Source organism: Pygoscelis adeliae, unplaced genomic scaffold (assembly GCF_000699105.1).
Source record: "Pygoscelis adeliae isolate BGI_AS28 unplaced genomic scaffold, ASM69910v1 Scaffold36, whole genome shotgun sequence".
Taxonomy (NCBI): Eukaryota; Metazoa; Chordata; class Aves; order Sphenisciformes; family Spheniscidae; genus Pygoscelis; species Pygoscelis adeliae.
In genome coordinates, this window is record NW_008824934.1 from 665200 (window position 1) to 679126 (window position 13927).

Below are 13927 nucleotides of genomic sequence, written 5' to 3' on the forward strand. Positions count from 1 at the left end.
CAGGGATTCCTAACTGTGCAAATGAATGCTCCGCTGCTGTAGATAAGTTTGAGCGCGCTAGGCTTTGCCTACCACTACTAACGCTATTTTCCTGTTGGATGTGGCATATTTACCTCATCACTTGGGTGACTGGGGGAGGACAGTGATGGCAATTACCTCATCTCTGTTGAAGGAGTCAAGAGGCTTATTGATCAGACACCTAAAGGACAAGTTATGAGGAGCTGCTGATGCAGGTAAATAGTATATTGGGATAAGATTACACGAGTTAATAAATACAAACCGCAGGAAAGCGGCTGGGGGGAAAAAAGATGTTCTGTGGATACTTGAACTGAACATGTCAAAATGTGGAATGGAATAATTAGAAGGGGTTTGTTGTCACCCTACATCCTCTTCCAGATAAGTAAAAGAAAAAGGAAAATATTAGGTCTTAACACTTTTTTTATAAGTTCTTCTAGTTCTGTGCACCAGGATCTAAAAAAATAACAGCAAAACACTTACAGAGCATAACTGGCCATTCTCCTTCCACAATACCTCTGCCTCTATTGCAACATAGCTGAGCCATCAATCTGTTCATCCATTTGTTTGATGAAGAGTTATGTTCTTGTTTTTCAGCAGTCCGCAGTGATCCACATAAACGTTTAACTGCAAAATCTGACACTTTGCTTTTTTAAAAAAAAAATTTTAATTCTCTGTACAGCACATACTTGATAAATTCTTTATCACTAAAACTAATTTGGAAAACTTACGTTCCAGTAATCAAGTCTCAGAGTCTCTTTTGCCCAAGGTATGGAAGCAGCTGATTTAGAAGTTCAGTTGCACTACTGGAGATTAAATATAAAATGCCAAAGAAACATTCTGAATTTGAAACAGAACTAGCAGTAATTGAAGTGCTCATTCCAGGGCCCTCGTTAGTGCTTCAGTCTGATTCTCCAGGAATAAGTAGTCAAGATTCTTTCTTTTTTCTTTACTATACAAGTGTAAGTTCCTTCATTAATTGCATTTGCAATGATGCTCATGTGATCCTCATTTAAGGATAAGTAACCTGGATATGAGTATTCCAGAAGCTCCTTATCTTTATACCAGCTGTCATAAGAAAAATAATAGAAATTAAACTACAAAATGTCCAGTACAATGCAATATGTGTTAATGGTTCTTCTTTCTCCTAGTAAGTTTTGCTTCAGTAAGTGTACAGCACAGATGGGGCTTTAACAAAACAAGGTTAAGTTTTACTATATATTTCAGGGCACTATCCTGAGTAATGTAGGGGCTTGAATCTTATTGAAAGTTGATGGGAATTTGGGTCCTCAGCCAAAACTAACTCATGGACTTGGGCATATCTCTCTCAGTTCTAGATACATCCAGAAATAACATGCTTGTACATCAGTAAGGGCTAACAAACTATTAATTGAAAGGGTAAATTTAAGACTCTGTTTTTTTGCAAAATATGGGCCAGGGAATTTGACTTGGTGGTAAGAATTATCTTTGTGCTATATATGTGAATTGGATTTTATCCTTTTTCAACTCGGCTTGCTCATTTCTGATAGCTCTGCTTTCAGACTAAATGGTTTGCAATGCTACGAACAGTATTTGCACACTCCCTTCTCAGTTAGCCAGCCACCCCTCTTTCTACTCTGGGTGCCAAGTGAGACAGTGACATGCTCCAGAAGATAAACCGCATTCTTATTTACGCTGTTTTGTCATTAATGCCATAATTGGTATGTAAGCTGCAGTGTCTCCTAAAGGACTGGAATAAATGATAGAGCACTTACTAAACTTTGCCTTTTTTATGAATTATCTTCTGTCCACAGCGGAAGGTGACGTTCCTGCCTTCAGAAACAGTCTTGGTTTTTGTCCTTGGCGGGGGCAGAGTAGGGGGGACCGTTGGAAATGGGAATTCTATCCACCAGAGGTGAGAGAAAGAAATGGCAACAGTTAGCATATCTCATTATCAAGCTTTAGTCATTCCAAAACACTTTCATGGAATAATGTTACCACCTAAGGAACCTTAAAGGTATTAATCTAAAAATGCCTCCTACTGAGCAATCCTTGGATGGACATGTAATGTTATTCATATGCAAAGATAACAATTTTGTGGCATGTAAACTGACAGAGATGGATAAAAAACCACTTGCCCGTTTCATATATATATGTTCAGTATATGAACAGTCCCCTAGAATACATGGGTTTGTAGTTATCTGACTGCATCTTTGCATTAATCTGGTCTAAAAAAATACCTCTCTACTAGAGAGAGAGGTATTAGTTATATGGCACATCTTCTTAAGGTCAGTAAGTATTTATCTGAAGCTTAGTTCCACAGCTGCAGTAACTTGACCTGATCCTGCATTAGTCCCCTATCTGGATTCATAAAACTGAGAGACTAGATAGACAGAGAGATTAACATACTTTATCTCTTTTTCTGCAGAGCAGCTCAAGTCCAGCTGTGCTTGAGTTGTCATTTGTCTTGTTTATGTCCCATCACTGCATCAGGAACTGTACTGCATCTCTTATCTCTGAATTTAACACATCAGCACCTCGCTTCCTCAGCTGGGTCCAAAAGGGAAGCAGTCTGAGGCACATGGAGCAGCTGTGTTTTCAGAAACTCCCTATCATTAGTTCAGTTAAACTAGAGAGGAGTGGGACAGTTTAATGTTCTAGTCCACAAATGTTCAAACATAAAAGCTGCTTCCTATTTCCAAGCCTTGATCTTGGCTCAAATGTATAAGAGGCCACCTCTGCTCTGCTTCTCATTAGAGCTGGATGGGGCTAGTCACTTGCATCCACTGATCTTTAGTGTGGAATTAAGATCCTGCCTATCCCTGCAGCAACCACTGCTTAACTTTTACCTCCTCCCTCTGTGCAAACCCCACCAAGAATCCCAGAAGAAAAGTTAGATACCGTAGCAGAAGTCACAGGTAGATGGACAGTGCTTTTTCATCAACTTCCTGCGTTTCTCGCAGAAACCTTTTTGTGCCCATGATGGGCACATAAATAATCTGTCTTTACATCCTGAAACAGAGGGAGACAAGGCATTAGAGGGATTGGGGTAGACTGCTCCTGAGAAACAAATTGACATTTCACTTAAATCAGATTGTTCAATGCAAAGGGTAGAGCTGAGACAGGAAGGAATCTAAAACAGGAGTACAATAAATAGAGCAGGGTGCCATCATTATATGAGCAGTGGGCTAGATAAATATTGAGCTACGTTCATGCAGTAGCATCGGTGATTCAAGAGAGTTGCTATTTCTAAGCCCTACACTAGGTAATGTTTGAAGAGTAGCAGGCAAATGTGTCAGAGCTTGAGAGAATCTTGCCACAGCCTGTTTGGTTTGCAGAGAGTTTTGTCATGTTGCATTAATACATCTGAGTCCATCCGAAAGAGTAACAGCTGTTTGCCTTCCCCCTTCCTTTGCATGTGAGCTTTCCCTTTGTGCACCTGATGCTTGCACATGTACAAATGCAGGTCAGGGCTCTCCACGGCTAAAATTACCCTTTTGTTCTTGTATAAGCCACAGTACAAAAGGCTCAAAGCGTCCATGCCCAGAGCTGGTTGCTGGGCTGGGGCATAATGAGCTAGGGGTATGAGAACACATACAGTGCCTATGCCTCTGCGGAGGCAGCTCGCAGCAGTCTGCAGACAGAGTAGACTGACCCCTCTGAAACCTTTACTCAGAACTGCCATCTGGAGAGGTGGAAGCATGAAGTCTGTAAGACTTCCAGCCTCCTGTCTATCCTGTCTAGTTTGAAGCTAGTAGTGCTGGAAACAGACAACGCTACACCTCCTTGTAGCTCTACTTCGCATAAGAAGGAATAAGATTCCTCCTGCCTACTGCTCACTGGCTTACAGCCTAGTGCTGCCAAACGATGAGGGTCTAACACTGTGAGGGCCAGGATCCAACTGATGCTTTAGGCAAATGCGCTTTATACAGAGGAGCCCAGAGCACAACCCTGCCTTCCTTACCGTAAAGTCTGTGAATTCCCCAGACTTCATCTTGAGAGATGGTCTTTTTCCCAGTCAAAGTGGCGTTGATGTGCATGAGGGCATTGGGGTTCAGGGAGTGCATAAGTCCTAAGGCATGTCCTATTTCGTGAGCGGCTACGTGTACCAGATCTGTAAGCCAAACACCTGGAAGAGAAACAGAAGAGCAGCTGGCATTGTGTGGTGAAGTACATTTGCTAATCCTGCTGTAAAACCAGAGGAAATATTTTAGCACAAGGACAGTATGGTCTCATCAAAGGTTGCCCAAATTTCATCTTCTCTGTAGCTGCTTGGGTGCAAGTAGACAAGCCAATTATTTCCACATGCTTCTAATTTCAAACAGCCACTCTGCCAGACTACAGGAAGACTGCTCTGAAACAGCAATATTTGAAATGAAGGCAAGTGCCCTGTGTAATACTTAATTACTCTCGTCAGCTTCCTGCAAACGTTGTTCCCACAGCCCAGAGCTGTAACTGGAAACGGCTGTTCGGGAATGAGATTGCTAGCTGGAATATTCCAGTCTGAAGGAGCCTCCAGTTGACCTCGGCATCTCCCGTAGCCTATAGGTCAAACTCAAGTTTCTCGGAAGCACCCTGAAGCCTGCTTCCAGCAGAGGTGGATTTTAACTGAAGGACGACTCACAAGAGGTGTTATTACTGACACCTATCTTGATAACTTGCATAATAAATTAATACACACTGACATTCTTGCTTTAAAGATCATCTCTCCTAGGTCTTTGTCCCTAGATCTTATCTGTTGCTGCGCTTTGGAAAGCAAGAAGGATAGAAGTCCCTCTATGTCACCTAAAATCTCCCCTCCTCTCTTTTTATTTGGTGAAAAGCAAAATACCTTATTTTCAAAAGAAGTACTGAGTTGGTTATATAATATGAACCAAATTTGCTAGTTAGTCAGGGACCATCTGCTTTTAATTTAAATTTAGTTTTGAGATTGCTTAAAAAAAAAATCAAGAAGAAAAAAACGCCAAGCTATAAGTAACGCAGACATTTTTAGGTGCCCACAAACCCAAAAATGACTACAGACCCAGGAAAACTAAAATGTAAACAGCCATGCTGGCAAGTTGAAGTAATACAACGTGGCCCTTCTCAGAGATGCACCTGCCTGGGCAGAAGCCAGACATAATTATTGAATATGTGTCTGAACTATCGAGCAAGTCCACTGACCTATTCAGAAAGAGGTGGCACTGCCACCCAACATGGTCCCTTATGCAGTTCAGTCACATGACAGCAAGGCCAACAACTTCCAAAACTGCAGAAAACCACAACCATTTCTGTTGGCTCTTTCCCATACTGGGTAAACCCCAGAACAAGGACTAAAGCCTAAATCCTACAGGCGTTAATTATGTGCTCCCCAAGATTTGTTACCTTTTTTCCAGCTGAACCGTGTATTTCCCAATATCCAGTATTCATGGTCATCAAAATGGATTTCCCCGTTGGGTGGGAAGAAGGCATGAGCAAGTTCCCCTGTTGTTCCATCAAAGCAGTGGTGAATGAGAGACTCCAGACAGTCTGTGTGATTGATAGAGTAGAAGCCTGTAAAAAAAGAAGCAGATTTAGTGTATCTAGCAGGGTAAGCCCATCCAGGACACAGACATCCATAAACTTGTGGTTTAGTAAAAAATCTCTTATGGTATCCCACATGTTTTCCAACCTACAGAGCCACAAAAGGAAAAATAAACGCAAAGCGATTGTCAAGAATGATGGCTCTGTGATGCAAACTCTACTCAGCCCTGTGATGACCCTGGATTTAGAGCTGTTTCCAATGGACGCAAATGAGTCTAGTTTTCAGAAAGGAATGCTGAGCTCTCTTTGCAACATCACATGGACACTTTTTTTTTTTTTTTCGGAGAGAAGATAGACAGTGAGATGATGACCCCAGGATGTAATTGTTCCATTTCAAACCTGAACAGATAGCCTTAGAGTCATAGCTGCTCGCCGTCTTTTTGCTAGCATCACAACAGCGTCGCAGTGTACCCTGCCGTCCGCTGCAACTGGGCCACCTGGAGCTCACATGTGGCAGCAGGACAGGCCCCTGGGAAGGCGTATCATGTGCCTGTAAGTAGCGTCATGCAACACCAGAGTGAAGAGCATGTTGCGAAACAATGGTAAATCTCAATATTGCTGCCATCTGCACAGGAAATAATTATTTCACACAGACCATAAATCCCAGGAAGAATTTACATCCGGAGTTGAGACTGAGCAGATAACGCCTCAGCACTAACATTTTTCTAGGCCTGAGAAACTCAGGAGGTCACTACTGCATAGTGATACAGGGGCAGAGGGGAGGGGAGGGGAGAGAGGACAGAGAAAAGATGGTGCTTCAACAGGATCAACAGAAGGGAGACTAAAACCATAAACAAGCTGGAATCCGTCACCTGCTCTTTGGCTCTGTGTGACCTTGCATATGTCATTTCACCTTTCAATATTCAGTTTCCCCATCTGTGGAACAGAGATAATCCTGTCCCAGTGGCAGATTTTGAGGGTTAATTCTTGTCAAATACGTAAAGCTTCCTGACTGCAAGATTCACAGAAAGTGTTAACTATGATATTAACATCTTTTTAGAGCAACTGGAAGTAGTTTCTGTACCTAACTAAAGGCAAACGATGCCCCAGTGCTTGTCCAAGAGGCTCTGCTGAGTCCACACAGCAAAGGAGGACTGTCTCCTGCCTCCGAACTCCTGGTTTACATACTGAAATTCTGCAAGTCCCTTGTGGAGTTAACAAACGCAACAGTGTCCTGTCAGCGCAGGAGCCCGTGCAGTCTTACCTATTTTCAAGTCACTAGCTACGTGGCGTGGCACTTCTCTGAAGCTGAATGGTGAAACTTCACTCCACATTCGGAACGCAGCCGCCAGTCCCTTGCGTGTGTCCCTGGCGTTTATAAGGTTTCTTGGGAAGGACAGGATTCTGTAGGAAGACAGAACAACTTCAGGATAATGCTGTTCCCTTCTCAAACATCAGCTGAAGGCTCTCAAGGCTGCATCAGACAAGTCTTTCCGTTCACTCTAAGAGGTTCAAAACAGGAGTAGCTTGAACTGGATATTAAGAATATTTAATAAAACCCCTACAGGGACTAATATATTACTGATATTCTTTGCAATCACATGTTCTGGACTACAGCTCTTGTCCCTCCTCAAGCACATCATTTTAGACAAGGTTCTCTTGGAAAACCGTTTTTATCCCAACATCTCCCAGTCTGTTGTGCAGCATTGCTGGAAGAGGAAACAACTGCATTTCAGCAGCAGACTAGTAACTCCTGTTCATAACACTTAGGCTACGATGTATGTGCACACACTGAATTATAATACTCTTAGGCAGAACTTTTGAAAGAGGGTTCCAAAGGATATTAAAGGTTTGATAGTAAAACGAGTTATTTCCTTTGAAAAAATCTCAATCACTTGGGAGAGAGATGCGAGAGAGGTTCTTGCTTAGGCCACAGGTATAGATACAGCTGAACTGTAAGAAAACTACTGGTGCAGGATGGCAGAACCATGGAAATGTACAGATGGCTCCTAGAAACTTACCTTGTCCCAAAAGAAGATCTGCATTCAGGAAATTGCCTGAAGCGTAGCAATTGGGAAAAGTTGTGTATATTCTGCTATCCCCTCTGGTTGTATTTTAGCTATGCTGTTTATGTTCTCCCTTCGTCCCAGCACATCCTAAAGGGAGCAGAAGGTTTCGTATCAAGCCAGGCTGTTAACGAGCGTAAACCTGGACAATTAAGACTATCGTGAAGCTTAGCCTGTTTGGGATGAGCGTAAAGGGAGATATATGTTCTCTGCTCAGTGTGAAGGAGTCAGGTTCATGCCACCCACTCGTTCTTTGTCTGGGCTTACAGGCAGAACTAACCCCTGCTGCCCACCGGGAAGTCAACATGTACCGATCAGCACTGCAGCATCACCCACGGAACAACGCAACAACCACCACCGCACATGGAGCAAATAAGGCCAGTGAGAGTTACGACGAGACCTCTGCGTAACTGACGGTGTAACAGCTACCTAGAGAACAGAGGTAACTGCAGCATCAGCCACACCTTGCAAATTATCTTCCCGGCCTGCATTTGGTGACCTTGAGATACTCCCCTTCCTGCTTCTGTGGAGAAGAAAGGGGTTAGCACAGAGCTCTCGGACAGACATAACTGCTGCTGTCCTTCTGCCCGCCCCACTTGCCCTCCTTACCTCCACTGCCTCAGGCAAACCCACTGCAAACATAGCTCAAAATGCTTTCCTTTCCTGTTAGTTGGTGACAGAAAACTCTCCCACCCATTACAGTCACAGCCTCGTCAGCTTTCCACAGCTAGAGTGTGAGGGAGACCCTCACAGCTCCATAACGATGTCCTCAACCCAATGCCAAGAAAACGCTGCAACACACATTGCTACTGCCAGAGGCCATTTTCAAGCATTTTCTGAAATCCAAGGTAACCTGCCATTCCAGCCCCTGCGGTTTAACAGCGATTGCAGCTCTCTCCAGAGGTCAGGTTTGGGGCTTGCTCTGTACTTTAAAGTCAGGAGTGGCTGGAGGTAGCAGCCACATTAAAAGGACCTTTGTAATCACATAAGACATTGAAAAAAAACTGATTTGGCTCCTTTGTCCCCAGGAAGGTGCAGACTCTCAGCCAGGAGTGAACAACAGGCCTTTCTTCAGTCAAACCTCCAGGACTCCTGCTAGTCTGAGGTTTACCGTGACAGTCTGATTCTACCTGCCAGTGCTCATCTTACAAAACTCTTTCTAAGGGGATTCCCTGAACCTTGTTCTGTGTGAACTCACGCTACGTCACCTGAAAAACATTCAACAATGCCATTAATATTTTTGCCAGAGAGAAAAAGCATCTTTTCAGGATGCTGCCACCACAGCTCATCGCACTGGACAGTTTCAGGGGCTGTTCAGCCACTGCTAAAGTAAGGAAGAGAGCTGCTCCAAGGCTGAACACCGAACAGGATTGACATTGCCTTATGCCAGCACAAGCAGTAGAGCCAGACTGCAATGAGAAGAAGTTCAGTGTGAAAATCCATAGGACTCCATCAACTTTGGCTCTGAGCAGCCTGCTTGTTGAAAGCAGGACTAGCATTGCACATTTACATAGCTCCATCGTATCAAAACCAGACCACCCTATGGCTGTGTGGTACTGCTGAAATGCTGCTGGTTCTGAGCAGTGGTAAACCCAGCTGGAAATCAGTAATCTGGACAGCCACTTTCCTTGGCAGAAATGTCTGAAAGTATTAGGGTTAACATTCACTCACCCTAGAATTGCCAAGGGCTTTTTATTGTTTATTTGTTAGTAATCTAAGAGTTGGCATCCTTTCCCGAAGACAACAGGGAGAAAGATTCCTAAAAGCACTCAGGACTAACAGAGCTCTCTCCTCCTGAAATCACAGAACCTTTCAACAATTTCCCTCAGTGATGATTTAGGTTCATACGGAGCTCTTTTAAAAATACCAGCATGACAGAGTTAATACTCAATTCACTACCTTCTGAGGGAAGTCCCTAGTTCTGCGAAGCCTATCTGTCTGAAGCGTGAATCTGTCCCTGAACAGTTAGTTTCTCTGTAAGTAGCCTCAGCACGCAGCCATATGTGCTACTAGCTTCTAATGCAGTGACGATGCTTCACATGATCCACAGCTGAGGCGAGCGGTGTAGCATTTGTAGAAATACTTCCTACTTTAGCGTGGCTTTAGCAGCTATCCGCTCACTAGCAAATAAATTAGCGATATTCACAAGGAAAGGTTTTTCATGGTGGGAAAAACTCAGACCCCAGTGTAACTCTTAGGCCTAATGCAAGTCCGTACTTGTATGTCAAGTTGAAGTGGTCCCATTTCAAGTGCCCTGGTGTGATCGTGTATCGTTTTCTCCGTGCTGGAGGCCGAGGTGGGAAGGCTGGACTGTGCAAAGCAGAGGCACTCGCTCCATGAAGACCAGGTGATGTAGCATCTTCCTTAAAAGACAAAACAGGAGGTTGAAAAGATGGGAGAGACTGCAGGATTGAACAATGTAAAAGGAAAACTATCAGGTATGGGACATTTGGAGGCTGGGGAGCACAACCGGTACCCCTTTATGGGTGTCTAGGGGACAAGACTAGTGCATCAGCTGGTCAGTGCTTTGCAAAGTACGCCTGCTCTGAGTGTGCTGAACAAAACCAAGACGGAGCAAAAGAGGGGCTATACTGTGAGGAGTTCTTGGAGCATGTCTTAGATCAGACATGCAAGGAAAGGAAGGGAGCAGCACTCCTCAACACAGGGTCACAGAGGATCGGTGCTGTAGGCTCTCTTGAGCTGCTGCATAATTCCAGAATAGGGCACTGCAGCCACTCCGCTCTCCTCTCGGAGTGCAGCACAGATGGAGGAGAAATGAGGCCTCAGTAGGCTTTTGGCCACAGTGAGTCTGCAGCTCTTCCTGGAAAGTTTTCATTTCCTTTTCACTTTGCTATTGCTCTCCAGCCTCACCACAGAAGAAATGAAATACCGGACAAATGAGTAAAACAGGCAACCCTTTGTGCAGAGCGCTCTTTATAAAGCTGCGTTGTGGATCTGAAATGCCTTCAAAGTAAATAGGAGCACTGGAAACCCTGGAGCGCATTTAAAGCCATCATACAGTAAAAGACATCAAATTTGGTGACAGGTCTGACTCAAACTATAAAAGCCTTTTAGTCCTGCGTAGTGGAGGTAAAAGAATGGGATCCAACATGGTTCTCTGGAAGTCCACCCGCTCTGCCTCCCTTTTTCAGGACTAAGACACTGAAAATCTCTTGGCGATCTTTGCTGCAGAGGCACCAAGACACTAAGCGATATGTATAGTGGCAACGTTACAAAAGCTGCACCAGTACGAGTTTGTTCAGCCTCACAGCACATTCTGCAGAAAGCAAGAGCTGTCTTCATTTTACTCATGGAAGAGCTGAGGCTCTGAGAATCAAAATAGCATATCCCTGGTCTCACAGCAAACAAATGGCAAGAAAAGACAAGAAGCTCGAAGCAACAGCTGCCAGATACTGCCCAAATCACGAGCACCTCTCCATGACTGGTAAAAGGCTGAGGAACTCTATCCTAACAGGAAACCAGCCTCTTTTGCTCATGTCTGTGAGCCAGGCTAGCTTCTATCTTGTTCTGATCTCAGTATCTTTCTTTCCTAGAAGGACAGTCTTTCTTCCAGCTCAGCTATGGGTCTGACTCACAATTTGAAATCAGCAGTGTCTTTGAATGTAAGGAACGCAAGGGCCATAGAACGTCACCTATGAGACAGAGATGTTAACTAATACCTTGCCTTCTACGCTGCAAGCTTTTGGCAGGGTATTTGATCCCATTCCTGGGAGCCTTCAGATGCCAGTTTGCTCTTGAAAGAACACGCAGGATCATGTTTCCCTTTTAACCTTTGTCACTTTGTTTGCTGTATTAAGGGATCTGGCTGAGGAACTCATACTTTTTGGTTTGCTCAGCTCAAGGCCTAGCCCCTTCTTCACCAAGGCACATGTGATGCGAGTACGCTGGCTGTTGTCCCTCTCCCTTCACCTCCAGTGGCTTTTACCTCTGATTCTACTCTGAGAATGCCATTTTCCCTTGATATGAAAGGAAAATTTTGCATCCTTTTGAGCCGCACAGACAAGGTGGAGGATCAGCTAGCCTGTGTATCAATGATCTGTTGGAGCTGTAAGAGAAGCTTGGAGCAGATTAGCTCATAATTACAGGATAATAAGATGTTTTCCCTTTTTTTGCAGTTCTTTCAAGTAGGGTAGAATTAGGCAAATCCTTTCTGCCTTTGTTGTTTTCTCTACGATCCCTTGCCAGTATTGGGGCTGATTACACATTCATTCTGGCATCAGTCAGGAATAGCCCAGGATTGCTAGTACTGTGAATTCTCAGTCAGTCTGCGGGCTCTGACAGCTTATGATGGGATGAGGTAAGGTATTAACGCTCTTCAGTAGCTGTCTATCTTTGCGATATGATGCTCCTGCTCCTTAGCAAAGCCAGCAGAACAGGCAGTGCATTTGCTTTCTAGCCTCTATAATTCACAGCCCAACTGGTGCCATTTCCAGTTGATGATAACACGCTGAGCTGTAAGCTGCACAGGCTGAGTAATGGACACTGCCCATTCTGCCTCCTCTGCCACCGGGCTATTAAATTATACCAGCATAGGGTGAAATCTTGAGGCTCTTTCTTTAAACCCATTTGGGTATCAGCAGAGGAAAATTAGATAGTCAGAAACAGCCTGCTGGCTGCTGCTTCTACAAGGAAAACTCCTGCAGCTCCAAGGGAGAAAAATTATTGTCTTTTCTATGACCATCGAGCTTAAAACCCTGAGGCCATGAGTGCTGAACAAGCAAGGGGGAAAAAAAGAAGAAAAAAAAAAAAAATCAATCTGTGTCCCTAGTGAACTTATCCTCAAAATACAAAACAAAGTAAGGGTGACTCAGGCCCAACAGCGATCACTGAAACCTGTATCTGACCCAGTCGCTAGATCAAGAAAGGTGCAGAGGGTTGAGTTCTCTCGCTCAAACATCCGGCTCAGTCTCTGTTCTACTCTAGTCTTTGTTCTACCTACCACTGGTGCAACAGGATGCTTTTAATTAAGAATGTGTTGCAAAGTGAATTGGGAAGGGTGGGGTACCACACACATGCTGTAACTCAGATGTAGGATTCTGACAGAAATGGAATGACCTAGTTAAAAATTTCATAGTATAGTTTTGATCAAAGGATCTGTCTGGATGCCAAAGAACCAAGGCTATGGGAATACTCAGAACTGGAGAAGACATCAGCCGCTCCCAGGAGGAAACCCATTCGACAGCGGGTTAAGGTCTCAAACATTCACAAAGCTTGGGAGGTGCTAGAAGGAGAGGTGCTTCAACTCCCTCTCTCAACAACTGCAATAGACACCAACATATATAAAGGCAGACACTGGTCAACATCCCTGCTCTACATTATTTGCCCTGTGCAGTCAGACCTCCATTAATTTACTTCACTGAGTTGTAATGAATGTAATTCATTCCCCTCTCTCTCTCCTAGTCATGCAGTTCCCCTTTCATAAACTACACAGTAACGTAACTCTACGGCTTAGCATCAATTAATAAGAGCCCTGAGCATGTGATGTAAACAAGGGGTGCTATTGCCTGGATCTTCATAAACACAAACAGCAGGAGCAGATGTAAGCACTTAGAGAAGATTTTTTTTTTTTTTTTAATAAAATTAAAAGCTAAAATTAAGCTGAAAGCAAAAATTAAGACCAGCTTCTGAGAGTGCCAGAGCCTTCCTACAGTTCCCCCTGACCAGTCTGTCCCAGCGTATCTTGCTAACGGACGGACCTTGAAAAAGAGTTAATATCAGCTAATAGTTTCTGTAGGTCCAGCATTAACTCCCAGTTTAGATCTTACACACCATGAGCCCTGCCTCTGGAGTTCCTAGGAAAGGTCAGCTGCTACGGAAATCAGAATATATGCATGCTGCATCATACTAGGCTGGGGAAGCAGAGGTACTCAGAAGAACAGCCAAAGCTCTGAGGGAAAAACAACCCAAATCTTTTGTGCATTCACTGGTTGTCTGCAAGCTGCATACACATCTCTAATAATCTGATTCTACTTGGATGCATAATTAGCTTTTAGGATCCTTTGCAAAAAGGGATTCAAACAGCCATAAACAGATCTTGTTTCCTTAACAGTTATTTACATATTGTTTAGATTGCTTCCTGAATTTATCCATCTTCTAAAAAGAATACACATACACATATATTGGATGTCCCCGCTCCCCTTTCAAGCATTTGAGAATTAGATCCTTTCCCCTACCTGACTTTTCTGAACTGCAGCTCCAGCTGGATCTCCCACAATAGCCAGCAAAGCCACCACAGGGAATACACATAAAAATCCCACAATGGTTCTACAGCCATTGCTCTTTTTCTTGTCAACTGAGAGGAAGCTCTTCCTTCTGTCTGCAGAAAGTTGTTCTACTTGATCCAT

General features: G+C 43.9%; 1 protein-coding gene across 2 annotated transcripts; it reads right to left on the reverse strand.

Moving 5' to 3' along the window:
• Positions 1-339: 339 nt before the first annotated feature.
• On the reverse strand, positions 340-13927 carry MMP23B (matrix metallopeptidase 23B). 2 transcript variants are annotated; one of them, XM_009325153.1, is made up of 8 exons: positions 13757-13927; positions 9780-9925; positions 6761-6900; positions 5359-5526; positions 3959-4123; positions 2896-3006; positions 1770-1896; positions 340-1083 (listed from the first exon to the last, which is right to left on the reverse strand). In XM_009325153.1, the coding sequence occupies exons 1-8, from the start codon at positions 13925-13927 to the stop codon at positions 909-911; spliced, it is 1203 nt and encodes a 400-aa protein (XP_009323428.1). In that variant the 3' UTR covers positions 340-908. The 2 variants fall into 2 exon arrangements, with proteins under 2 accessions (XP_009323428.1, XP_009323427.1); XM_009325152.1 differs by having other exon boundaries at positions 9780-9921; positions 13757-13923.